General features: G+C 45.6%; 1 protein-coding gene across 5 annotated transcripts in view; it reads right to left on the bottom strand.

Moving 5' to 3' along the window:
* The window catches only part of KCTD1 (potassium channel tetramerization domain containing 1), a 163,555-nt gene that overhangs the window by 38,913 nt on the left and 96,900 nt on the right, over positions 1-27,742 (bottom strand). For all 5 annotated transcript variants that reach the window (XM_033933820.1, XM_033933819.1, XM_033933817.1 and 2 more), the window contains one exon: positions 10,039-10,183. In XM_033933820.1, the coding sequence (XP_033789711.1) occupies positions 10,039-10,183 (145 nt within the window). The remainder of the gene's footprint in view (positions 1-10,038; positions 10,184-27,742) is intronic.

Here is a 27,742-nt window from a genome sequence, read left to right as displayed (position 1 = left end):
CGTCGGACATTTCATCACGCGCTAACCCCTGCGGCAGCCTAAAATCCTAAAGCCTCGTCAATGGAGGCGTTAGGTACTAGCGCTGCAGGCGGTTGAACACGCGGTACTCCGTGCATTAACCGCCTACCACACCTTGATAAAAGGAGCCCATAGATTTTTTTCCTTTATATTTTCTATAAATACTGATATTCTTGCTGTATTTCTAGAATGCAACATTACTTACTGTCTGAATTGTTTTGTACTCTGTATGTTGCAATGTTTACATGCACTTAATAAAATATAAATGTGCATTTATAGAGTTCATAATCATATTTGTACCTGCCTCAGAGTAGATATGAATTTATGTGAGAGCATTTGAATACTATTTTAGATAGTTCTAGAAGCCTATTTTCTAAAGGCATATAAGTGCTCTATTATAAAAATTACTCTCATATGTGCAGAAGGTTATATGCTACAGATGTTACTTCAAGTAATAGTTCAACGTAGTATAATAAGCAGTCAGTATGGAAAAGTCATATTAGCTAAAGTGACTGAGCAGTATAAAGGTGCTGTGTACTTTGATCTTCCTATATTTTTAAGATGACATTTCCACACATGTATGTGAAGGACTGGAATACACGTAGAAAGTATGTATGGTAGTAGATTTAAAATATACTGGAGAAAATATTTCTTCATACAACATATAATTAAACTCTGGAATTCATTGCCGGAGAATGTAGTGAAATCAGTTAGCTTAGCAGGGTTTAAAAAAAGGTTTGGCTAATTTTCTACATGAGAAGTCCATAGGCCACTATTGAGATGGCTTGGGGAAAATCCACTCTTTATTCCGAGGATAAACAGCATAAAATCTGTTTTACTACTTGGGTCTACCTAGGTACTTGGGACCTGAGTTGGCCACTGTTGATATCCCAGTATGACAATTCTTATGTTCTTGTCATTAGAATTGTTTGCAAAAATCAGCATGGCAGTTTAACAGGGCACAGTTAAAACTTGATGGATTGGGGGGATGGGGGGAGAGGCGATACCAGGGTGCAGTAAAAGGTGATCTACATTTACCACAGGATTCAGAAGCTTGCAGTATTCTCAGTCCTGAAGGTTGCTTAATCATAAGCACATAAGAATAGCCTTAATGGGCCAGACCAATGGTCCATTTAGCCCAGTAGTCCATCCTCATGGGGGCCAATTCAGGTCACCAGTACCTGGCCAAAACTCAAAGAGTAGCAATATTCCATGCTACCAATCCAGGGCAAGCAGTGGCTTCCCCAAGTCTGTCTCAATAACAGACTATGGACTTTTCCTCCAGGAAATTGTCCAAACCTTTCTTAAAACCAGCCACGCTATTCACTCTTACCACAACCTCTGGAAACGTGTTCCAGAGCTTAACTATTCTCTAAGTGAAAAAATATCTCCTCTTATTGGTTTTAAAAGTAGTTTCCTGTAACTTCATCAAGTGTCCCCTAGTCTTTGTAATTTTTGACAGAGTAAAAAAAAAAAAAAAAAATCAATCCACTTGAACCTGTTCTTTACCACTCAGGATTTTGTAGACTTCAATCATATCCTAGCAGTCTCTTTTCCAAGCTGAAGAGCCCTAACCTTTTTAGTCTTTCCTCATATAAGAGGAGTTCTATCCCCTTTATCATCTTGGTTGCTCTTCTTTGAACCTTTTCTAGTTCCGCTATATTTTTCTTGAGATAAGGAGACCAGAATTGAACACAATACGCCAGGTGAGGTCACACCATGGAGCGATACAGAGGCATTATAACATTCTTAGTATTGTTAACTATCCCTTTTTAAATAAGTCCTAGCATCTTGTTTGCTTTTTTTGGCTGCCACTGCACATTGGGTAGAAGGTTTTATTGTATTGCCTACAATGACACTCAAGACTGTTTTCTTGGGCACTAATCCCAACTAATCCCAAAGGTGTACCCTTGCATTTGGTAACTATGATTTGTGATAAAAGAATAACATTGCTTGTCAGTCACTTTTTTAAATCCCCCAACACCAGGGCCTAAATTCCTATGACAACTAAAACCAAAGTTCAAGCCCCCTTGTCGATTCTATGACCATTCATTTATTCTCTCTAAGAAAGTTACTTCTTAAAATGTTCTGACCAGACTTTTACCCAATATTGGGTTTATTGAAAAAGAGATTATGTACTTACCCTTGTAAGCTCTTTTCCAGTAGATAGGTGAGACATTCTAGACAGTAGGGTTATTTACCTTTAGTCGCATGGTTACAAAAGGAATCTACACCGGATTTTTCACTCTATCTCTATAGTTCTTCACTGTGCAGTTTAGCGCCCAAGCACGGAGAGCCTCTAAGTGAAGTAGAGGTAAAAGGCTCAACCCAACTGTTCTGCTCAAGAATTCAACCAACATCAAAGTGAAATGCCAACACCGCCTTCAAAGAAGCTGAGAAACTACTCCCCAATAAATGGAAACATATATACAAATTATTTCCAGCCCTCGGGCTGACAGGCATCCAAGAAACAGCTTGGAGAAACAAACAGACTGAAAACTATAAGCAGGAGCAGTAAATACTGGGCAGGAGTCTAGAATGTCTCACCTATCTACTGGAAAAGAGCTTACCAGGGTAAGTATATAATCTCTTTTTCCAGTGCAATAGGTGAGACATTCTAGACCAGTGGTTCCCAACCCTGTCCTGGAGGACCGCCAGGCCAATCGGGTTTTCAGGATAGCCCTAATGAATATGCATGGAGCAGATTTGCATGCCTCTCACTTCCATTTTATGCAAATCTCTCTCATGCATATTCATTAGGGCTATCCTGAAAACCCGATTGGCCTGGTGGTCCTCCAGGACAGGGTTGGGAACCATTGTTCTAGACAGTAGGGATGTGCAAAAGGAGCCCCCCAAAAAACTAGAGTGGGCTTGCTGCACTGACTTGTAAGATCGAGGACCCAAAGGCGGACCTGTCTTGCCACCACAACCACTCCATACAATTTGGCAAACGTGTGAAGAGAAGACCATGTTGCCGGCAAACAAATCTTCACATGAGAGATAGCTCTTTCTGGGGCCCACAAAGAGACCACACTTCTGGTAGAATGTGCTTTGACGGAAACAGGAGACTGTGTCCCCACAAAAATGTGAGCTGACGAAATGGCCCTACAGAACCATCTGGAAACCGTAGCCTTGGAAGTGGGAGCATCCCAATGAATGGAATGAGTCAGCACAAACAAATGATCAAAGAGACAAAACTCGTTGGTGACCTCCAAGTAACGCAGAAGCACTATGCACATCCAGCTTCTTCAACAGGTGATGCTGTGACTGGGAACCTGTCGGCTGAAAGTCAGGAAAAAAACACACATCCTGACTGACCAGGAAAACCAAAATCATGTTTGGCAAGTAGGAAGGAACCATCAGAAGAGAAACCCCTGACCAAGCCCTCAGTACCAACACTCGAAGCACCTATGTAATGGCAACCAGAAAAACGGTTTTGAGCATCATGTCCAAGAGGGTAGCATTTCAAAGGAGCTCATAAGATGCCTTAGCAAGGCTAGACAATACCCAGTTAAGGTTCCAGGAAGGGAAACGGTGCTTAACCAGTGGTCAGACACAAAGAGCTCCCTTCAAGAGTCTACCAACATCAGGATGAGACACCAAAGAAGACTGATGCTTCCGGGATCTAAAACAGGAGAATCCAGCCATATGGACTTGAAGAGAAGCCACAATAAAATCTTTATTCAAACTAGCCTGAAGAAAGGTGAGAATTTGCAAGATCAGAGCTGAATAGGGGTCCACTTTGACCTGTGCACACCAATTGTGGTAGGTCTTCCATGCATGTAGCTAAGCCAACACCGAAGACGGCTTTGTAGACTTCAGAAAAGTATCAACAACCAGGGCAGAATATTCTGTTGCTTTAAGGCTGCACGCTCAAGAGCCAAGCCGGAAGAGCAAAGTGACTCGGATCCTCCATAGATACTAGGACCCTGCATGACGAATCCTGGAGAGACGCTCAGCTGAAGGCTGAGACCTCTGTACCGCAGGCACAGCAAATCTGCGTACCATGGACTGGAAGGCCAATCTGGAGCCACCAGAATGATGCGGCCTGGAAGAGCTGTGATCCTCCGAAGGACTCGGCTGAGCATTAGCCAAAGAGGAAAAAACATTCAGGAGAATCTCCGGAGGCCACAGCAGCCACGAGAGTGTTGAGTCCCTCGCTTCCGAGCTTGGATCATCGACTGAAGCAGAAATCCGCTTACTTGCTTCTTGCTGTGGCCCTAAGGTCGAAGCAGAGTCTTCCCCAGTGCTCCACTATCACTTGGAACACCTCTGGGAACAGAAATCACTTGCCTGAATCCAGAGGCTGTTTGCTGAAGAAGTCTGCTTGAACGTCGTCTACTCCCGCCACCTACGCTGCCAACAGTACTATGAAAAAGAGACAGGCTTCCTCCGCCAGAGGAGTGCTCTTGGTTCCTCCCTAGAGTGTGACATAAACTACTATTGTCATACTCTTGGAGAATACCTGGATCTCTTGGTCCACCAGACAGAGCTAGACGAATGGCTCCGAGCTTCAACTGGTTGATTGACAACTGTTGCTAAGAAGATGTCCAACACCCTTGAACAAGACAACGATTGCAATGAGCTCCCCAGCCCTGATGGATAGCTTCTGTCATCACCACGATCAAGGAGGCAAAGTGCTGTGGGACGCCCCAGCAGAGCGATTACAGGAGAAGCCACCAGGCCATGCTTGCTCGGCTTCCAGAGGCCAAGGTAAAAGGGTCTGTAAGGCACCCCTGTGTGGAACCCAGTGAGAGAGCAAAGCATGTTGTAGAGGACATGTGCACGCCCTCTCCCAAGGAATCACATCCAATTGGTAACCATTGATCCCGCAACCTGAAGATAATTCCATGCTGAAGGAGCCGACTGCTCCAGGAAGGAAGAAAGCTGAGCACATAGTTTCTGTGAACAGTCTACTGGTAGTTCTTATTTGATATACTGCAAATATAAAACAGAGGTTAAAATCTCATTGGTTTAGAATATAAAATAATATTTATAAAAAATAAAAAAGGGGAGGGAAGACAAAAACAAGATTATCAAAAATTGGAGACATAGGGAAAGGAGAATAATGGGTTGGTTACAATAAAAAGAAAAGAGTGGGGAAAGGGAAGGAGTGAAACATAGAAGGTAGGGATAAAGCGCTAGACGTGTATGATTTCCGCCCATGCATGTTTGATTTTTGCCCATACATATTGGAATTTGATTGAAATGCTGAAAGAAAGTAAATTGGCCATAGATTATCTCTGAAGATCAAAAAGAACATTCAGTGCAGAAGTACAGAAAATTACCTGGGAGTTATAAGCAAAATGTTGGAGAGAGGTAATGTGTCTCAACTGCATATTAAGTGTTGAGAATAAGCTACTATGCAGCAGATTATGAGCAAAATGCCAATGAGAAATAATAGGCCTTTAGTTGCACTTTGTTATTTATTTTAAAAATTGTTTATTAATTTTATATAGCAAAATATAGCTGATACACAGTGTAAGAAAATTTCCATAAATTAGCAATATGTTCAGAAAACACCAAGAAACTATACATAAATAACTTAAGACCAACCCCCACAACCCCCCGAAATAAGCTCACCCCCCACCCACCTCCTCCTGTATGTGTATAAAAGGATCTTGACCTGAAACCAAGTCCAAAAGGGTACATTTTATGCACTTTGAATGTTGGAAACGAGCTTTCAGTACGAAGATAGTAAAGTAAAGAATTCCAAAGAGTGTGAGCCATGACGGAAAATGAAGAGTTCCTATGAAAATCAATAAATAATTTTTGAAATGATAGGACAAGTAACTATTGTTAAGATGAATGAAGGGTTCTTTGCGGAGAAAACTGAACCAAGAAACTGAACAAGAAAGAAGGAATTCTACTTGATAATATTTGGTGAGAGAATATTGTATTTAAATGTGATGTGATATGAGACTGGAAGGATATGCTCAGCTTTTAGTAGTGGAGTGACATGATTGAACTTGGAACAGCAATGAAGTAGTCTAAATGCAGTGTTCTGAACTAATTGTAGCCTATGCAACTGATATTTAGGCAGACCAATGAGGATGGAGTTACAATAATCAAGCTTGGACAGCATCAGAGAGTGTAAGAGAATAAAGAGTGAGCTTTGTTGAAGAAATGAACCAATGAATCAAATTTGATGGGGAACATAAAAGGAGGAAGTTACCACCTTAGAGATATGAGAATGAAAGCTTAAGGTATTGTCTATTACAACACCTAAGATTTTAGTTGTTGATGAGAATTTCAGGGGGCTCCCTTCATAGTGAAGTTTAATGTTTTTACCGGTGAGTTTCTTGAAGAGAAAAGCAACACTGTGGTTTTTAGAGAATTAACTTAAGTTTGTTTAGTGTAAGCCATTCTGCCATGATCTCCAATTTTGTAGAAATGGTGGAATATGTTGAGAGATTCGGCCTGCTGCTGGGTCGACAGGAACTCACAGGTATTCGAGCAAGTGCGTGGGTGTCAAGATGGTCCATTTTAGTATTTTTGTTTTGAATCTGATAATCCAACCCAGGTCTTCCATCACCTGGAGCACCTGCTCTAATACATGGTGTCCTTCGGCCAACGAGGGAGATCTGATCAACCAGTCCTCTAAATAAGGGTAAACCTGGAGACCTTTCTGCCACAGGTAAGTAGCCACCACTACCATCACCTTAGTGAAGGTCCGGGGAACTGAAGCCAGTCCAAAGGGCAGGGCCAATAACTAATAATGTTGTTCCAACATGAACCTGCAAAACTTTGTGGTGGGCTAGAAAAAAAGGAGATGTGCAAGCACGTCTCTGTATGATCCAGAGAGGCAAGAAACTGTCCTGGAATCATTACTGCAATGACCCAACGCACGGTCTCCATCCAAAATTGTAGAATCTTGAGAGCTGCAGTCATGTGCTGAAGATCCAGAATAGGCCTCCACTCTTCAAAGTCTTTCTTTGGCACGAGAAAGTAAATGGAGTATCTGCCTGAGCTCGAGAGGTCGGGCGATACTGGGTCAATAGTTTGAAAAACCAGCAATGGTGGTTGGAATCCTGAGCACTATGTCTGTGAGATCTGAGCAGAGCCCATTAACCAATCTGTCAGAGGTCGAGCAAATTCCAGTTTATAACCTGACCAAATAAACTCAAAGACCCAAAGGTTGACCAGAACGCACATCCAGACTGGCAGAAATGTTTTGAGACGGAGTATCTGCAGCGGGGCATCCTTTGACCTGGTGCCATTGTGCCTGTGAATCAGGAGGCGCAGCACTGAAGTTGAGAGGGTAGGAACATCTGTAGCCATTATACCAGTACTGGCAGCCCTGACAAAACACCTGTGATGTGTCACTTGCACATGGTTGGAAGCGCTGGGCGCCATGAGATCAGAACAACCAGAACCCCAGGAGGGCCGGGTCTATTATCAGGCTGAGTCGTAGGGCAACGGTCCAATCTAGAATCCATGAAGCCATCCAGACCTATGTCAAACAATCACAGCTCTTGAAAAGGTAGCCAAGCCAAAGGAGCCTTGGACGTGGAAAGAGCAGCTCATTGCAGGCAGAGATGGATTACTCTTACACCTGAGTCAAACTCACATAAAGGCATACAATGCATCAAGCATATAAACTGAGCCATCCAAAACAAAAAAGAAGAGGGAATCACCGCTTCACTTTCCAGAGCACGCTCTTAAGCGTGACATGTGCGAGCGACACAAAACATTGCCAAAGCAGCTTTAATGCCTAAAGCACCTGTGTCAAAGAGCTTCCTGAGGACCACCTCCACACGGTAGACCTGTATATCTTCCAATATTAAAACACCCACATTGGGGGAGAAAGGTGGATTCTGTCACCTCCGCTACCAAAAATCAACCTTGGGCTGAACCAAAAGTTGCTGACACTCCCTTGCCATAAAATCCCAGCGTGGCAAAGCTCTAGTACATGTCAGAGCACTCTCCGGAGAATTAAACTGCTCCAAGACCAGAACGCACATTATCAGGGTACCAGGGGAAGGTAGCAAGTATAAACCACAAAGCCAGGAGGAAGAAGTGGCCGGAGTCACCTGAATGACCAAAAAGACCTTCTGTAAAAATTCAGAAAGAAGGTCTGGCAATGCCACAAACTCAAATAGGCGCAGGTTCCCAAAACTCCAAAGGGTTCCACAGATCTAGCACACAGTCCCTGATCTCCTGCCCCAGGAAGCACTGCACCTGTAAATAAGGGGTCAGCAAGCAAATCATCTGCACCTGGATCCCCCAGATCAGGGTCAGGCAGCGCAAGCATCATGGCAGGGTGAATCTAGGATGTGTCCAAACCTATGCAGGCTGGCCAACAGGGACCCAGAAGGATCAGCCTGTCAGACATAGAGCGAAGTCTGTGTATTCTCAAGCAGGCAGAGCTTTAAAATCGCTCCAAGCACTAATTTACCCCAAAAGGGACAAAATAACATCAAATTAAAATAATAAAATGGGGAGGGCAGAACACACACAACTGCATCCATGCGTGTAGAAGAAAAAAAAAAACAAAAAACTGTGGAGGGTGCTAAACTGCACAGTGAAGTACTATAGAGGCAGAGTGAAAAATCTGGAGTGGATTCCTTCTGCAACCATGCGACTAAAGGTAAATAACCCTGCTGTCTAGAATGTCTCACCTATTGAACTGGAAATCTCTGCTACTAACTATTGTGTTGCCACTTGCCAATTTAGATACTCTCTACTGTTACCATTCTATCTTTCTGTTTCTTATCCTAATTAGACAAGTAATAATTTAGCATTCCCACCTCCATTATTATATTCTTCTCAGTTACTCTTCTAATATAATTTGGATTCCACTCTTGGATATTTTCCCCTATCTGTCCTGGCAGGCTCACAAATCTGTGGGACCTGGGACAATGGTGAGTTAGGTGACTTACATAAGAATGCCTTACTGGGTCAGACCAAAGGCCCATCAAGCCCAGTAGCCCGTTCTCACGGCGGCCAATCCAAATCACTAGTACCTGGCCAAAACCCAAGGTGTAGCAATATTCCATGCTACCAATAGAGTCACAAGGAGCAGGCTGGGATTGAACTCACAAGCTCAGGGTGCTGAGGCACAGTGGTTAGAACTACAGCCTCAGCACACTGAGGTTCTGGGCAAGTCACTTAAAACCCCCATTGCCCCAGGTACATTAGATAGAGTGTGAGCCCACCAGGACAGACAGGGAAAAATGCTAGAGTACATAAGAACATAAGAATTGCCATCTCCGGATCAGACCCTGGGTCCATCAAGTCCGGTGATCTGCACACACGGAGGCCCCGCCAGGTGTACCCTATCATAGTTTTAGTCCCCATATCACTGTATGCTTCTCAAGGGAGATGTGCATCTAGTTTACCCTTAAATCCTAGAATGGTGGATTCTGCAATTACTTTCTCTGGGAGAGCATTCCAGGTGTCCACCACTTGCTGCGTGAAACAGAACTTCCCGATATTCGTCCTGGACCTGTCCCCTCTCAGCTTCAGTTTATGTCCTCTTGTCCGTGTCACATTGGACATTGTAATTAACTGCTTTCCCTGCTCCATTTTGTCGAATCCTTTCAGTATTTTGAAAGTCTCGATCAGATCCACTCGCAGTCTCCTCTTCTCAAGAGAGAACAACCCCAGTCTCCTAAGTCGTTCCTCGTAGTCCAGGTTCTTCATACCTTTCACTAGCTTCGTTGCTCATCTCTGCACCTTCTCTAGCAGTTTTATATCTTTCTTTAGGTATGGAGACCAATGCTGGACGCAGTATTCCAGGTGCGGTCTGACCTGAATGTACCTGAATGTAAACCACTTAGGTTGTAAGTGGTATATAAATGCTAAATAAAATGCTAAATAAAATAACCACAAGGCTGCACTCCCCCTCCTACAGACCTTTTGAAATATGATTTCTATATGTAGTCACAAACTGCTTATCAGCAGATAGTAGAAGGAATTAGGGGTCATTCATCTATGTATATTTTTTATTAAAAAAAAATCTGTGCCTTAGCTCCATTCACAGTACTGTTTTGATCTCTTGCAACTTGGAACTCTTACCTTGAAATCATCTGGAATGAGAAGCTTTGAAGTTCGTAGGAAGTTTAAGATATATCGAAACATCTGCCCATCTCTATCAATAAAATAATGCTGCTTGAGACTATCCAAAACAATAGGTTCAGTGCCATCAAAGAGTCTTCCAATCCTGATAAAGACATAATAACAGTTTAGAAGTTGGTTACTAATACAATATTTTGGTGATCAAATTTAGTCACATACTAATGACGCATTAAACAGTAGCAGTCCAGATATATGGATGAACTATCTGAAGTACATCTTATGCAACATATGCAGCTGACTCCCCACAGTTACCTTGATAAAAGGAGCCTTTTATCTATAAATGTTCCAAATTTTCAACCAATAATTTTGAATATAAGAAAACTATTAGTAAAATCTTCAATATATCTGAAACTGTCTCTTACAGGGTAATCCTGTTAAAGTTCTAACTAACAGAACAAAACTGTCTATTATTAAATTTTCTTCTCTGAACTGCATTAGGGTCATTCCATGTTAAGTGGCCTAATTTTTGAAAAGTGCCCCACTTCACCATCACAGCTTTTAATGAAACTTTGTATGCTGAATATTACATGACTCAAACTAACCCTCCCCTTTTACAAAACCGCGATAGTGGTTTTAAGTGCAGGTGGCGCGCTGAATGATCTGTGCTGCTCCTGACACTCAGAGTTCCTTTGGGCATCGTGAGCAGCTCAGAGCATTCAGTGTGCCGGCCTGCACTAAAAACCACTATTGCGGTTTTCTAAAAAGAGAGGTAACTTTGGTAAAATGGGATGATAAAACGGACGTGCTAAAAAATTTCAGTGTTTAGCCTTTTGTGACTCTTGTAATAATGATGCGACTCCTGTAATAATGAAACTATCCCTGTAAAATTTTGTCTATTATTTTGTGACTTGACTTTGTTCTCAAATATATGATTTCAACCTATAAGCTAATCTCGTTACTTTACAATTTGACTTTAAATTTTGTGACTTTTCAAGAAATGTCAAAAATGGGGTATTTTCAGTCTGCTTTTGAAAAAAAAAAAAAGTGTCATTTAGAAACAGTATGTTTCAAACCTCCTGAGTGACATTTCTTCTTTTTTCTTGTTTAGAGGTATGCGTCAAGGATGCCCTATTTCACTACTGCTTTTCAATCTTGCTTTAGATTCTGCTAGCAGCAATAAGGAGTACCGTATTTTCACGCATATAACGCACGCGTTATACACGATTTTACAAACCGTGCATAACTGTGCGCGTTATACGTGTGAACGCTTTATCCCCCTTTTTTTTTACATAGTTCCCCCCCCGACATAGTTCACCCCGCAGGACCCCTCGCGCTCGAACACGCACCCGCATCCCCACCCCGAATGACCGCTCGCACCCCCACAGCCTCCCCACCCCCCCATCATGTAGAAGCTGCCTACCGTCGTCCTGCTGCTTCCTCTGCCGGCGGTCCTACCCCTTCTCTTAGCCCTGCGTCTACGCTGCTTCCTCTTCCGGCGGTCCCGCCCTTTCTCTGACGTCAGAGAAAGGGCGGGACCGCCGGAAGAGGAAGCAGCATAGACGCAGGGCTAAGAGAAGGGGTAGGACCGCCGGCAGAGGAAGCAGCAGGACGATGGTAGGCAGCTTCTACATGATGGGGGGGAGGCTGTGGGGGTGCGAGCGGTCCTTCGGGGTGGGGGTGCGAGCGGTCCGGCGGGGGGGGGGAGGGGTGAATCGGACGTCGGGGGGGGGGGCATCAGGTTTTCAGGGTGGGGACAGGACTTCAAGGGGGAGAGGAGAGTCGGGGCGGGCTAAAGGAGAGTCGGGCTGGCCAGAGGAAAGTCGGGGCGGGCTAAAGGAGAGTTGGGCTGGCCAGAGGAGAGTCGGAGCGGGCGAAAGGAGAGTCGGGGCGGTATACGGGTGTGCATGCTATATTAAATTTTTTTTACATAAATTTGTGTTCCCCGCGCGCTATACCCGTGTGCGCATTTTACACGGGTGCGCGGTATATGAGTGAAAATACGGTAATTCCCATATATCCAGGGTTCAGATTGTTCCTTGGAATTCAAGCTGTTTATGCAGATGACATCTTACTATACCTCTCTATCCCTTTCACTTCTCTTTCTAAACTTATTACTGTCATTGCACATGTTTTGAAACTATCAAAGTGTAAAATAAATTGGGATAAAATAGAACTTATGCCTCTTAATAGTGCATGTATTCCTTTCTCTCTTTCTGATTACCCACTAAAGTGGGTCCACGCTCATATTACATACATTGGAATTCCTTTTGATAGAGATTTAACATCTTCCAAACTTAATATTGGCCATATTATTGATAAGGTCAGGGTAAGCAGAGTGGGCAGACTTGACGGGCTGTAGCCCTTTTCTGCCGTCATCTTCTATGTTTCTATGACTGCTATTAAATTATGGGCTCCACTGCATCTTTTGTGGCGGGATAGGCTTGACTCCCTAAAGATGATGATGGTGCCTAAAATTATTTATATTTTCAGTATGTTTCCAGTACTATTTCCTCAATCTTTTTATAAAACAGTTGAAAAACTGATGCTAAACTTTTTATGGTGTAATAAACCTCCTTTCACAAATTAAAAGCATGAAAGGATCATGGAGGAGTAATTTTTCAGACTTACTTTTGATCATGAAGTTTTTATTCTTAAACAAGGTGCTGAGTGGTTCTTTCCTAATTGATTATTGTTAGAAAATGAAGACTCTTCACCTATCCCTCTTACTAGGCTTCCTAGTTTTATAAAATACAACTTACTTCGGCAGGACAGAGAGGGCAAAATGGGAGGAGGGTAGCACTATACAATAAATCAGTGTGTTTCAACCTTTTTACACCTATGGACCTGCAGAAATAAAATAATTATTCTGTGGACCGGCAGTTGAAGAACACTGGGCTAAGTCTTGGGCCAGACCCTGCCCATCTCTACCCAATCTCCACCCAAGACCCCGCCCCCATAATAGTACTAATTGCATCTTGCACGTCCCGTGCCTCATCTGGAAGCCTTCCCTCTGACATTGCAATGTCAGAGAGAAGGCTTCCGGTACAGGCGCAGGACGCCTGTAGGAGCCACTACCCGTGGCTTTGTGCACCGAATCAGTGAGAAGAGGGTGCCGGTTCGAAGATAACACCACATCGATCGCACCATGGACTGGCAGTTGAAGAACACTGTTTTGGGCCTGATGCAAGTTTCAAGTTTCAAGTTTACCTTTATTTGATGAATCGCTTATCACAATACCTAAGCGATGTACAATTAAAAACCATCAGAGTGTGCTAATACATTTAGTTTACAAAAATCAATTAAAAGACAGACATACATTTAGTTGACTAAAAATCACTTAAGAGACCGACAAAGATTGACGAACAAGAAGGGGTGGGAAGAAAGGGGAGAAGTTACAATTTTGTTATCTCTTAGAGTTTGACATAAAGGGTAAAAACACATTGGGTAGTAAAGGGTTAAGATGAAAAAAAGAAGAGTACAGAAACCTAAAATGACTATGTTTTACAAGTCAAATGCGTCCTGGAATAAATATGTTTTTAAAATTTTCTTAAACGCAACAAGGTCTGTTTCGTTTTTGATAAAATTTGGAAGGGAGTTCCACAGTGTGGGTGCTTTTACAGAGAATATACATGCTGGCCCTGTGGACAGACAGGAAATTTCTGTGGACCGGCACTGGTCCATGGACTGGTGGTTGAAGAACACTGCACTAAAGAGGACATCAAAGTTACCAAAATCGCAGATATCAAATACACCGGGGAATCCCTCTGGGTGAATTTGGCTAGGGTGAAGGACAAATGCCTGTATCTTGGTATAGTATACAGACCTCCAAGACAACAGGAGGACATGGATATAGAATTAGTCAAAGAAATTGAGAATATCACTTTGCGTAGAGACACAGTATTGTTAGGAGACTTCAATATGCCTGATGTGGATTGGAACAAACTTTCCGCTGCGTCCAGCGGCAGCAGGAAGCTATTAACCTCTATAAAGGGAGCGAGACTCAGATAAATGGTATTAGAGCCCACTAGGGATCGGGCGATACTAGACCTAATACTCACCAACGGAGAAAGTGTCACAGAGGTCTAGGTAGGCGATACGTTGGCCTCCAGTGACCACATCATGATATGGTTCAACCTCAGGAAAGGTTTCACTAAGTCAAGCACATCAACCAAGGTCCTCAACTTTAAGGGCACAAACTTCGAAAGCATGGGAGATTTCGTCCATCGGGCACTGCAAAACCATGCCGAAACAGATAATGTAGAGGTAATGTGGTCAACTCTGAAATCAACATTACACGAAGCAACCAACCGCTACGTCAAATCAGTAAGTAAACGGCGTACAAACAATAGACCGCAGTGGTTCTCTGAGGAGATCTCAGACCTCATAAAAAAGAAGAAAAGAGCGTTCATCCTCTACAAACTATCAGGGAAGTGAGAATCCAAGGAAGACTATCTGGTCAAGTCAAAACGGCAGTCAGGGAGGCCAAACTCAGAATGAAGAACCTTGCAAAGAACATCAAGAAGGGCGATAAATCCTTCTTCCGGTATATTAGTGACAGAAAAAGAAACACAGATGGGATAGTACACCTTAGGAAACCCGATGGGAACTATGTAGAATCGGACTCCGACAAAGCCAAACTTTTAAATGAATACTTCTGCTTGGTCTTCACTTACGAGGCGCCAGGATTTGGCCCTCAGCTGCCGACGAGGGAAAATTCGGAAGACCCATTTCGAAATTTCGAGTTTACGCCCAGCAGTGTCTACGAGGAGCTATCAAGACTCAAGGTGAACAAAGCTATGGGACCGGACAAACTACACCCCAGGGTGCTCAGGGAGTTGAGTGATGTCCTGGCAGAACTGTTATCCGCGCTCTTCAATCTTTCCCTAAGTACAGGAAGAGTCCCGTTGGATTGGAAAATGGCTTATGTCATTCCACTCCAGAAAAAGGGATGCAGGACAGAGGCTGAGAATTATAGACCGGTGAGTCTCACATCGATAGTGAGTAAACTTATGGAAACACTAATCAAACGCCAATTGGATACGATCCTGAATGAGGAGAATCTACGAGATCCCCATCAACATGGTTTTATGAAGGGAAGGTCCTGCCAATCAAATCTGATCAGCTTCTTTGACTGGGTAACAAGAAAGCTGGATATAGGGGAGTCCCTGGACGTCGTGTACTTGGACTTCAGCAAAGCATTTGATAGCGTCCCACCCGGCAGGTTATTGAGCAAGATGGGTTCAATGGGACTGGGTGAAACATTAACCGCATGGGTTAGGGACTGGCTTAGAAGTAGACTTCAGAGGGTAGTGGTAAACGGTACCCTCTCCGAAACAACGGAGGTGATCAGCGGAGTGCCGCAGGGCTCGGTCTTGGGCCCAATCCTATTTAACATCTTCCTAAGAGACTTGGCTGAGGGGCTTCGAGGTAAAATTACATTATTCGCCGATGATGCCAAACTATACAACATAGTAGGCAACCGCACAACAGATGAAAGCACAGTGCCCGACAAACGCTCAATGCCCGACAGTATGACGCAGGACCTACTCCTGCTGGAGCATTGGTCAAAGACTTGGCAATTAAGTTTCAATGCCAAAAAATGCAAGGTCATGCACCTTGGCGGCAAAAATCCATGCAGGACTTACACCCTAAATGGTGAGATCCTAGCAAGGACTGTAGCAGAATGTGACTTGGGGGTGATTATTAGCGAAGACATGAAGACTGCCAATCAAGTGGAGAAAGCTTCATCCAGGGCTAGACAAATCATGGGCTGTATCCGTAGAAGTTTCGTCAGCCGTAAGCCCGAGGTCATAATGCCATTGTACAGATCCATGGTGAGACCCCACCTGGAATACTGTGTACAATTCTGGAGGCCGCATTATCAAAAAGATGTGCGGAAAGTTGAGTCGGTTCAGCGAATGGCCACCAGGATGGTCTCAGGACTCAAGAATCTCCCGTATGAGGAACGACTGGGTAAGTTGCAGCTGTACTCACTCGAGGAACGCAGAGAGAGGGGAGACATGATCGAGACGTTCAAATATGTCACGGGCCGTATCGAGGTGGAAGAGGATCTCTTTTTCCTTAAAGGACCCATGGCAACAAGAGGGCATCCGTTGAAAATCAGGGGTGGGAAATTTCATGGCAACACCAGAAAATATTTCTTCACCGAAAGGGTGGTTGACCGCTGGAATAATCTTCCATAACAGGTAATTGAGGCCAGCAGGGTGCCAGATTTTAAGAAAAGATGGGATTGGCATGTGGGATCTCTTCATGGAGGTAGTAAGGGGATGAGCCATTATTGTGGGCAGACTAGATGGGCCGTGGCCCTTTTCTGCCGTCATTTTCTATGTTTCTAAGCTTCATTATCCTGTCATTAGAACTACCTATTCAAAATTAGAAACTCCTTGGTCTAAGTCGCTATATAGCACAGTTACTTACCGTAACAGGTGTTATCCAGGGACAGCAGGCAGATATTCTCTACATGTGGGTGACGTCACCGACGGAGCCCCCTAGTGGACGTTTTCGCAAGCAGACTTGCTCGAAGACCTTGAGGCTTGCGATTGGCCCGCGTATGCGCGCGTGCCCCTCCTGCCCTGCCTAGGCATGCGTCTCCTCAGCGTGTCCTCAGTTCAGATAGCAAGCAAAGAAGCCAACCACAGGGAGGTGGGTGAGTTGCGAGAATATCTGCCTGCTGTCCCTGGATAACACCTGTTACGGTAAGTAACTGTGCTTTATCCCAGGACAAGCAGGCAGCATATTCTCTACATGTGGGTGACCTCCAAGCTAGCTACAATGGGATGGAGGGAGAGTTGGCAATTTTAGGAGAACAGATTTTGCAAAACGGACTGCCAAAGTGTCCGTCACGCCTGGAAAAAGCATCAAGATAGTAGTGCGAGGTGAACGTATGAACCGAGGACCAAGTGGCAGCCTTACAGATTTCTTCGATGGGAGTCGAGCGGAAGAAAGCAACGGACGCCACCATCGCTCTGACCTTGTGGCCTGTGACTCGACCCGGCAGAAAGAGACCAGCCTGAGCGTAACAGAAAGAGATACAAGCGGCCAATCAGTTAGAAATGGTCCGCTTAGAAACAGAGCGACCCAAACGATTGGGATCAAAGGAGATGAACAGCTGGGGAGTACGGTGAGGAGCGGTGCGCTTCAAGTAGAAGGCCAGCCACGCTTACAATCAAGAGAATGCAGAGCCGCTTCACCAGGGTGAGAATGGAGCTTCGGAAAAAACACAGGAAGAACAATGGATTGGTTAATGTGAAAATCAGAAACAATCTTGGGCAAGAACTTAGGATGGATACGGAGGACCACCTTATCATGATGGAAGACAGTGTAAGGTGGGTCCACAACCAAGGCTTGAAGCTCACTGACCCGACGGGCAGAAGTGAGAGAAATAAGGAACACAACCTTCCAAGTAAGATACTTCAAGTGAGCCCGCACCAGCGGCTCAAACGGGGGTTTCATCAATTTTGCAAGGACCACGTTCAGGTCCCAAACCACCGGAGGAGGTTTAAGGTGTGGATGAACTTGGAAAAGTCTTTTTATGAAGCGGGAAACCACAGGATGAACAGAGATAGGCTTCCCGTCAATCGGCTGATGAAAAGCAGCAATGGCACTAAGGTGGACTCGAACCGAAGAGGACTGGAGTCCAGCGCCAGACAAGTGTAACAGATATTCCAGGACAGCAGATAAGGAGGCAGAGAGAGGCTCCAACTGTCGAGCAGCACACCAGGAAGAAAAACGGGTCCACTTCTGATGGTAACATTGGCGAGTGGACTCCTTCTGAGATGCTTCCAGGACAGGCTGGGAGAGCTGGAACGAGGGTATTAAGTCTCGTGGAAACAAGCCGTTAAGTGCAGAGACTGGAGGTTGGGATGAAGCAGAGAACCCTGACTCTGCGTAAGCAGAGAAGGAAATATAGGCAGAAGAAGAGGCTCCCTGGTACTGAGTTGCAACAGAAGGGAGAACCAAGGTTGCCGGGGCCACCGAGGAGCTACCAGAATCATGGTGGCACGCGAAGATTTGAGCTCGACGAGAGTCTTCAGAATCAGAGGGAATGGAGGGAACGCATATAGGAACTCATTCGTCCAATCTAGAAGGAAAGCATCTGCCTCGATCCCGAAAGGGGTGTAAACCCTGGAGCAGAAGTGGATCAACTTGTGATTGAGGGGGGACACGAACAGATCGATGTCCGGAGTCCCCCAACGAGCAAACACCTGATGCAGGGTTACAGAGTGGAGAGACCACTCGTGAGGCTGCAGAAGACAACTCAACTTGTCTGCCAGACGGTTCTGCTGGCCATGAATGTAGACAGCTCGAATGAATATGTTGCAGCGGATGGCCCAATTCCAGAGCTGCATTGCCTCCTAGCACAGGGATTGTGACCCCGTGACCCCCTGTTTGTTGATATAATACATGGCGACCTGGTTGTCCGTGCGAACCAGCACCACCCGGTTGTGAAGCAGATGACAAAAAGCTTTCAGAGTGAGTAAAATTGCTCGAAGCTCCAAAAGATTGATGTGACAAAGGCAGTCGGCCCAGGACCAAAGGCCCTGGGTGCGCAGACCGTCCAGATGAGCCCCCCAAGCATAGGTCAACGAGTCCATCGTGAGGACCTTCTGCGGAGGAGGAGCATGGAATAGAAAACCTCTGGAAAGATTGGAAGAGAGCATCCACCAACGGAGAGACTTCCTCAACGAAGGAGTCACGACAATGCGTCGAGAGAGAGGATCCCGAATCAGGTTCCACTGGGACGCCAGAGCCCATTGAGGAATACGGAGGTGAAGTCTGGCAAAAGGAGTCACGTGAACCATGGAGGCCATGTGACCTAGGAGGACCATCATGAGCCGAGCCGGCGCCGAGTGCAGATGGGTCACCATTTGGCACAACTGGATAAGGGCCTCCTGACGAGGCCGAGGCAAGAAGGAGCGGAGGTGCACCATGTCCAGGACCGCTCCGATGAACTCGAGAGACTGGGACGGACAGAGGTGGGACTTGGGAAAGTTCACCTCGACGCCGAGACTCTGAAGGAGCAAGATAGTTAGTTCCGTCGCTCACAGGACTTCGTTGCGAATGGACGCTTTGATTAACCAGTCATCGAGGTAGGGAAACACCTGAAGGCCACAGAGGCGCAGGGCCACAGCTACCACAACCAGACACTTTGTGAAGACCCTCGGAGAGGCCGCCAGGCCGAAGGGAAGAACACGATACTGAAGATGGAGATCCCCCACCTGGAATCTCAAATACTGATGAGAGGCCGGATGCATTGGTATGTGCGTGTACGCCTCCTTCAGGTCCAGTGAGCACAGCCAGTCCCCCTCGTCTAAGAGGGGATACAACGTGGGAAGGGTGAGCATTCTGAATCGTTCCCGTACCAGAAACTTGTTCAGAGCAAGGAGGTCCAGGATCGGACGCAGATCCCCCGTCTTCTTGGGTACCAGAAAGTACCGGGAATAAAACCCGGAGTTCCACTGTTCCTTGGGAACCTCCTCGACCGCCCTCAGGCGAAGAAGGGCCTGAGCTTCCTGCAGAAGGAGAGGAAGCTGAGACTGAGCAGAAGGAAACTCTCTTGGAGGCAGGTCTGGGGGTATGCGACTGAAGTGGAGGGAGTACCCCTCCTTGATGATAAGACAGTATCCAGCTGTCAGTGGTAATATTTGTCCATTGGGCAAAGAAATTATGGAGATGACCCCCAATGGGAAATGGGGAAGGTTCCATGAGGAAGGGAGCCCGAAGGCTCATACTGGAATTGTCAAAAAGACGGCCCGGATTTGGCCGGGGCAGGCGGCTGAGTCTTGGGTTGATGTTGTTGCTGCTGCGGAGGCCGTTTCGAAGGAGGCCTAAAGAAAGCAGGAGTAGATTTCTGTGGATACCTCCAGAGAGGAATTTTATATTGGCGAGCCAGAGGGGCCTTAGGTTTAAGTTTCACCAGAGTCGCAAAGGACCGCTCGTGGTCCGAGAGGCGCTTTGTGGTCGCCTCGATGGAATCATCGAAGAGCTCATGACCCACACACGGGAGATTGGCAAGACGATCCTGTAGATTTGGATCCATATCCACAAGCCGGAGCCAAGCAAGACGACGCATAGCGATCGCAAAGGCTGTGACTCTCGAGGATAATTTAAAGGCATCGTAAGAGGCCTGAAACATATACAGGCGGAGCTGGGAGAGGGTCTCCATGAGGAGACGAAACTCCTGGCGCTGAAGTTCTGGCAGGGCCTCCTGGAACGAGTGGAGGACACAAATACAGAACCGAAGGTAGGACATGAAGAAGAAACTGTAGTTAAGGACACGGTTCGCCATCATCGAGTTCTGATAAAGTAGGCGAACAAATTTGTCCATCGTACGGCCCTCCCTGCCAGGGGGGACGGCAGCATAGACCTTCGAGGGGTTAGACTTCTTCAAAGAAGACTCAACCACCAAGGATTGGTGGGAAACCTGAGCACCCTCAAACCCTGTAACGGGAGTAGTCCGGTAACGGGACTCCAACTTGGAGGGAATAGCTGTGACAGCATAAGGTGTATCCAGGTTCCAGAGAAACGTCTGCCGAAGAACCTGATATAATTGAAAGCGAAGTGCCTCACAAGGCATATTGTCAACTCCCAGTTCCTACAGGTATTCCTGCGTAAAGCGGGAGTTGGACTGAAGATCCAAATTAAGAGCACTGCCCTTTCAAGGGTCCCATGACAACAAGAGGGCATCCGTTGAAAATCAGGGGCGGGAAACTACGAGGTGACACCAGGAAATTCTTTTTCACTGAAAGAGTGGTTGATCGCTGGAATAGTCTTCCACTACAGGTGATTGAGGCCAGCAGCGTGCCTGATTTTAAGGCCAAATGGGATCGGCACATGGGATCTCTTCACAGGGCAAAGGTAGGGGAGGGACATTAAGGTGGGCAGACTAGATGGGCCGTGGGCCCTTATCTGCCGTCTATTTCTATGTTTCTATGTTTCTATGCCCATGTCAGAGATGAAACGAGAAAAGGAGGTCCGAGAAAAGGATTCATCCTCCGGAGGAGACTCCGACCGAGATTGAGGCGCAGCCGAGAAAGAGGGAGAAACCTCTCTGGAATAGTAAGCCGGAGCCTCAGAGTCCCGTGAATGGGAGACGGAAGAGGTTCGACTAAGGCGTGTAAGGGGCATCGAAGAACGGCCCCGTGCCAAATGGACCGGGGAAGACCCCGGAGTCCGAGGAAATCGCTGAGAGAGCTTCAGAGAAGACGGGTTATAGGAAAAATCCCCAATAGGCTTCGAAGCAGGCCCCTTAGAAGCTGGCAAGCTTCTCGATGGGGAACAAACACTAGAGTCCAATTCGAGGACAAGTGTGTGAGTAGACGGTCTCGAGGTCAGAGACCTGCCCCGACAGGGCAGGTGAAGACTGGGGCTTTTTAGAAGAGGCAAGCTTCGTCCCGGTAGTGGGGGAAACATGACCCCCCAGCCGGAACCCCTGAAAGGTCCGCGGCACCTCAGGGGAGGAAGAATTGTTCGAGGGAACCCAACGAGTCTTGCGGATGATGCCTCGAGAAATGAGGGGACGCTCAGGCTGGGCAGATCGCGACTGGGTCGAGGTCGGGACAAGTTGGCTTACCACCGAGGAAAGCTGTGTGGTAATAATAGCCTTAAGCATGTCCTCGAACATAAGCACCGAGACCAAAGGAAGGTGGGTCGAGGGTGCAGCAGTGCGCTCCTTCGGGGGCAACTTCAAGGATGAGTATTCCCTACATGAGGAGGCACGCTTAGAATGATGTCTCAAAGATGCCGACGATGCGGCACTGGCAAGAGACTCAGAGGAAGGCTTCTTTGCCAGCACACCTGAGGAGGAAAGAGGAGACTTACCTGAGGCCGGAGTAGAAGAGGCTGAGGCCGGAGCCTTTGAGGCCGAGGACTTCGAGGCCGAAGCACCCAGCGAGGTAGCTGAGGTCGAGGACTTCGAGGCCGAGGCGCCCAATGAGGGTGCCGAGGCCAAGCTCGAGGCCTGCCCCGCAGGATCCATGGAGCCAAAGTGTTGAAGAATCTTGGCTACCCATCGACGAAGAGCCCGCGGTTGAAGAGTCGCACAATGGGGACACGACTCAGCGCGGTGTTCTGCACCCAGGCACTCAACACACCAACGATGGGGATCGATGATAGAGATAACCCAGTTACAATGAGTGCAGTTTTTAAATCCAGAATGAGGCCGGGACATAAGAAAAAACATGGCCGCGTCCCCGCAGCCAGGTAAGGACCAGGAACCCGGTCAAAAATATACGAACTGAAAAAAATAATAAAGACACGAGCACAGCGACCTAATGAAAATAATAAAGAAAGCCGCAGTGCAAGAGGGACAACGAGATTGCGCAGCAAGGGAGCAGTGCTTCTGGCTCCGCGGAAAACATTGAACTGAGGACACACTGAGGAGACGCATGCCCTAGGCAGGGCAGGAGGGGCATGCGCACATGTGCGGGCCAATCGCAAGCCTGAAGGTCTTCGAGCAAGTCTGCTTGCGAAAACGTCCGCTATGGGGCTCCGTCGGTGACGTCACCCACATGTAGAGAATATGCTGCCTGCTTGTCCTGGGATAATGTTTTTATGGTATAATCTTCAATTGTTAATTGATAAAAAGACAATTTCACAGTCCAATTGGCAAGATAAAGGCTTGTTGGACATTAAGTCATTTTTCAATTAGTCTTCGTTTTTGTGGCTTACATTTGCAGAACACTTAAATCAGAAATATGTAAGAGCAATTTATCTATTAAAGAACTCAAAGTGCAACCCGATATATTCAAATATTGTTTTAACATTTAAATTATTTGGTTATACCACTTCCCATATTTATTATCTTCTTAAGCATGTCTCCTCATCTTCATGATTTACGGAAATCCTGGGAGGATGATTTGAATTATTCTTTAACTGATGCTAAATACGACAGTTTCTGGTGTTTTATTTCACGTTCCACCAAATCTTCTTCAATAGTACAATCTATGTACTTCTTAGCTCATAGGTCTTCATGGACTCCACTATGGGCTCCTTTTACAAAGCCGTACTAGGGCCTTAACGCGCGGAATATTGCACGCTAGACGCTACTGCCTCCTTTTGAGCAAGTGATAGATTTTCAGCTATAATACGCGCTAATCCAGTGCGTGCGCTAAAACCGCTAGTGCGGCTTTGTAAAAGGAGCCCTATATTACAACTTCTAATTTCTAGAAATTGTTGGTCCTGTACAACTCAAGTTTGCTCAGTTAGACACATTATTTGAATGTGTCTTTGCATGGGTACTGGCAACAGGTTTGGTCCACAAATTTGTAGTATTTCCCACATTCATTTACCAGTTTGTTCTAAAATCCTTAAATTTTCAGTCTTAATTTTCAAACCACAACTATTAATGCATTTATGCCACGTAGGTATTTAAACGTCTATCATATCTCCCCTCTCCCACTTTTCCTCAAAAGTATACATATTGTCCCCATATAATAATAATAACAGTTTATATACCGCAATACCGTGAAGTTCTATGCGGTTTACAAAAGATTAAGCGAGGTACAAATTGATTGAACTTAAAAGGGGAGTAAGAAAGAGAGTTGGTGGGACAGGAAATCCATTTTTGAGGATAGAGAGATTAATAGGATACAGTGATCAATATTGAGGGGGAAGGAGAAGAGGGTCAGTTGTCTAGATATTTTAGGAACAGGTGTGTTTTTGTACGTTTCCTGAAATCCTCATAAGTGGTGGGCAAAAGCAATTATTCTAGGTCCCTACCCCACAGCGCTGCTTGATGTGAGAGGTGTTCGTGGTGTTTTTTCAGTTTGCAATCTCTAACTGGGGAGGAAATGAAATTGGAGTGTGAGCTCCTCTTGTGTCTGTTGGCTGAGAAGGAGAAAAGGTCGGTTATGTATTTAGGGGCAAGTCCGTATAGTGCTTTGAAGCAGAAGCAGGCAAACTTAAACTTTATGCGTGCCTCCATCGGTAGCCAATGCAGCTGCCGGTAGTAGAGTGACACGTGATCGAACTTTTTTAGCCCAAAGATCAGTCTGACCGCTGCGTTTTGCATTACTTGTAAACGTCGCATATTTTTTTGGGAAATTGCCAAATAGGCGATGTTACAGTAGTCAAGTAGACACAGTATGAGGGATTGGACCAGGGTTCTGAAAGCCGACGTATCGAAGTAGGCTCTAATGGATCTGAGTTTCCAGAGAGTGAAGAAACCCTTTTTGATTAAGGAGTCCACCTGGTCTTTCATGGTTAGGCGTTGATCCAGAATTACACCTAGTATTTTTATGGTGGGCTGGATAGGGTAACTAATGATGAAGACCAGTGACCATTTTAGTAGCCTTCCTCTAGACCAGTGATTCCCAACCCTGTCCTGGAGGAACACCAGGCCAATCGGGTTTTCAGGCTAGCCCTAATGAATATGCATGAGAGAGATTTGCATATGATGGAAGTGATAGGCATGCAAATTTGCTTCATGCATATTCATTAGGGCTAGCCTGAAAACCCAATTGGCCTGGTGTTCCTCCAGGACAGGGTTGGGAACCACTGCTCTAGACCAACTCCATCCTATTTATATCTTTTTGAAGGTGCGGTCTAAATGAGGTCTCACCATTCTTATACAGGGACATCAGTACCTCATTTTTCCTACTGGCCATACCTCTCCCTATGCACCCTAGCATCCTTCTTGCAATGAGAGGAATAGAAGGATATGCATACAAAAGAACTTCCCTGATGAAGGCAGCAGCATCCAAGGCTAGTCTGTTGTATGATCCTAGTTTTCTTGAACAGTACTAGGGACCTTCTTGTTGAGGTGAATTGTGAAAAGATCAACCGAGGGAGTGCTCCACTCTTGGAAGATCTCCCAGGTTATGCCCATGTTGACGCACCACTTGTGAGGTTGCATCACTCAAGACTGTCTGCCAGACTGTTGCATTTCCCAATTAGGTAATGTGGCTTTAAGCAATATCCAATTTCAAGAGGCCCAGGGTCACACCCTAGATCTTCCTGACACAGAAGGCCCAAGTCTTTGCCTTCTTGCTTGTTGATGTATTACATTATAACCTGATTGTCTGTTGAAATAAGAAAATCTTATACATCTCTAAAAACCTTTAGAGTGATCCATACTGCTTGGAGCAACAACAGGTTTATATGCAACTGAGCTCCCCATGTGTGAAGCCCATCCACATGAGCACTTCATCCCAGGTTGGACACATCTGTTGTCACTGTCTTATGTTGAGAGGCAATTTGGAATAGAAGTGCCTGAATCAAGTTGTCCACCACAAGAGACTTCTATAGAGACTCATATAGAGCAGTGTTTCTCAACTTCTTCAAGCCAAGTACCCCCTAAGTCTAACAAATATCAACCGAGTACCCCCCAACCTCCGCCCAGGCTCCACCCCTGACCTCATCCCCATAATAATAGCATTAATTGTAATACAATTTCTTCCATCCATTTTTCATATATACACAATATAATCATATTAATACATAATGGTAACCACAATTTTTTTTTTTTTTAACCCACAAAGCACACTGTACACAGAGAAAATCTTAATTATCATTTATATTCGGGGTGTTTCCCAAAGAGGTCAAGGCAGATGACATTAAAATATGCAATGTCACCTCAATAACAACTACAGAAAAATAGACAAATATGGTGCAAAAATATAGACAGCAGATATAAATTCTCAACACTGACACGATCACTAAATTGAAAATAAAATCATTTTTCCTACCTTTATTGTCTGGTTATTTCATGAGTCTCTGGTTGCACTTCCTTCCTTCAATATTTCTTTCTTTCTGCTTCCTGCACCCTTCATCTCCTCCGGACCTCATTCCCTTCCCCAACCAACATCTCTCTCTGTCCCTCCTCAAGTCCAACTTTTCTTCCTCTCTCCTCCACCCCTATTGGCAACATGTCTTCCTCTCTCTCTCTCTTTCTCACAATGTCTATCTTGAGAGATCCAGGCATCTCTTCCACCCCCTCTACTGAAACACATACAATATTTCTACCTTTCTCTTCCTCCAGATCATGTGTAGCATTTTTCACCACTGCCTACCAGCCCCATGCCCATTTCTCCTTCTATCACCCCTATCCAGCACAATGCCAAAGCTCTCCCTCCATCACTATGCCCAATATTCCTTCACCTTGTTTCCTCTTCAATCTGTCCCTCTGCTCCCTTTCTACCATATCCAACATTTCTCCCTCTTATCTTGCTCTCCCCCATGCATCCCTACCTCTCTTCTCTCTCTCTATGCCCAATTTTCTTCTTTCTTCCTGTTCCCATGTACACCATCTCTTTCCCTCTCACTCATACACTCATGCCCAAGTCTTTCTTTCTGTTCCCTCCTATGTCCCAAGTTAGTGCCCCCTTCCTCTCCCTTCTGTGTCCCATATTCATGCCCCCTCCCTTCCATCTGTGTCGAGTTCATGCCCCCCTCCCTGCCTACCAGCCTTTGTCTCAAAATCGTGCACCTCCAATGTCCCAACCTGCTCCTCCCCCACCTCTTTTCTCCCTTTGTCACAGAAAGATCATGTCCCCTTACCTGTTCAAGCCACACTCACTCCTTCTGCCTTCAGCGGCAGTTGTAGGGATGCTGCACGTGGCTAACCCACAAGCTTTCCCTCTGACGTCAGCTCTGACATCGGAGAGAAAGATTCCGAGTCAGCTATGTGCAGCGGGTGAATCGCTGCCTGCCGCGTCCCTCCAACTGCCGCTAAAGGCAAAAGGAGTGAGTGCAGCTTGAACAAGGATCCCCCCCACCCCCTTGACCTGGAAGGCTTTCCTCTGACATCAATTCTAACATCGGAGAGAAGACTGGTGGATTGGCTTTGGGGAGGGAGGGGTAAGGATCCCCGGTACCAGCTTCAGCAGAGAGGGGCAGACAGAAAGGAGGTATCCCTGCCGGCAGCTTTGACAGATGGGCGGGCAGAGAATATCCTCCACGGTGGCCAGGCCACGTATCCCCAACAAGCGGCTCGCGTACTGAGAAACACTGCTATAGAGTCTCTTGTGGTGAACAAGAGGAGGAGTGATATAGAGCAGGAGCAATATTGATCATGTCTGCTTGATAGATTCTCGGTGCTGTAATCACTAGGAAACTAGAGTTCACTGAACAGTTCTCCAAACAGATCTGAGCCAAGGGTGTCACATGAACATTGGAGAACAAGAGGTAGAAAGAAGAATTTTGCCTCAAAAGTAGCGCAGCAAAACAGTGGAGAGAGGCAAATGAGATGTCAGATAATCAACCAAACAGTTACTTTATTGTGCAAATAATAAGAAGTCACAATAGAGTCTATAACAATGTCCATCTTGAATGCAAAATCTCATAAAGAATCCCAAATTTGTAATATGGGATAAATTTTAGTCTAGGAATACCTAGATTGTCCCAACTAGGATCCCAGTTTCATCATCCGTACTCACAATATTCACATATATTGCCTTCCTACTTGTGTTATCATCATCTACGGCAGTGTCCATTCATCCACTGATGAAGGTATCTACGGATGCTAAAACTGGGATCCTAATTGGGACAATCTAGGTATTTAAGAACATAAGCATTGCCTCCGCTGGGTCAGACCAGGGGTCCATCATAGAAAAATAGAAGGTGACGGCAGAAAAGGGCCACGGCCCAACAAGTCTGCCCACTCTAATGACCCACCCCCTAAATTCTTCCCTGAAGTGATCCCATATGCTTATCCCATTTTCTCTTGAAGTCCAGCTTGCTGCTG

Source organism: Geotrypetes seraphini, chromosome 2, assembly GCF_902459505.1.
Source record: "Geotrypetes seraphini chromosome 2, aGeoSer1.1, whole genome shotgun sequence".
Classification (NCBI taxonomy): domain Eukaryota; kingdom Metazoa; phylum Chordata; class Amphibia; order Gymnophiona; family Dermophiidae; genus Geotrypetes; species Geotrypetes seraphini.
This window is presented reverse-complemented; position numbering and strand designations above follow the sequence as displayed.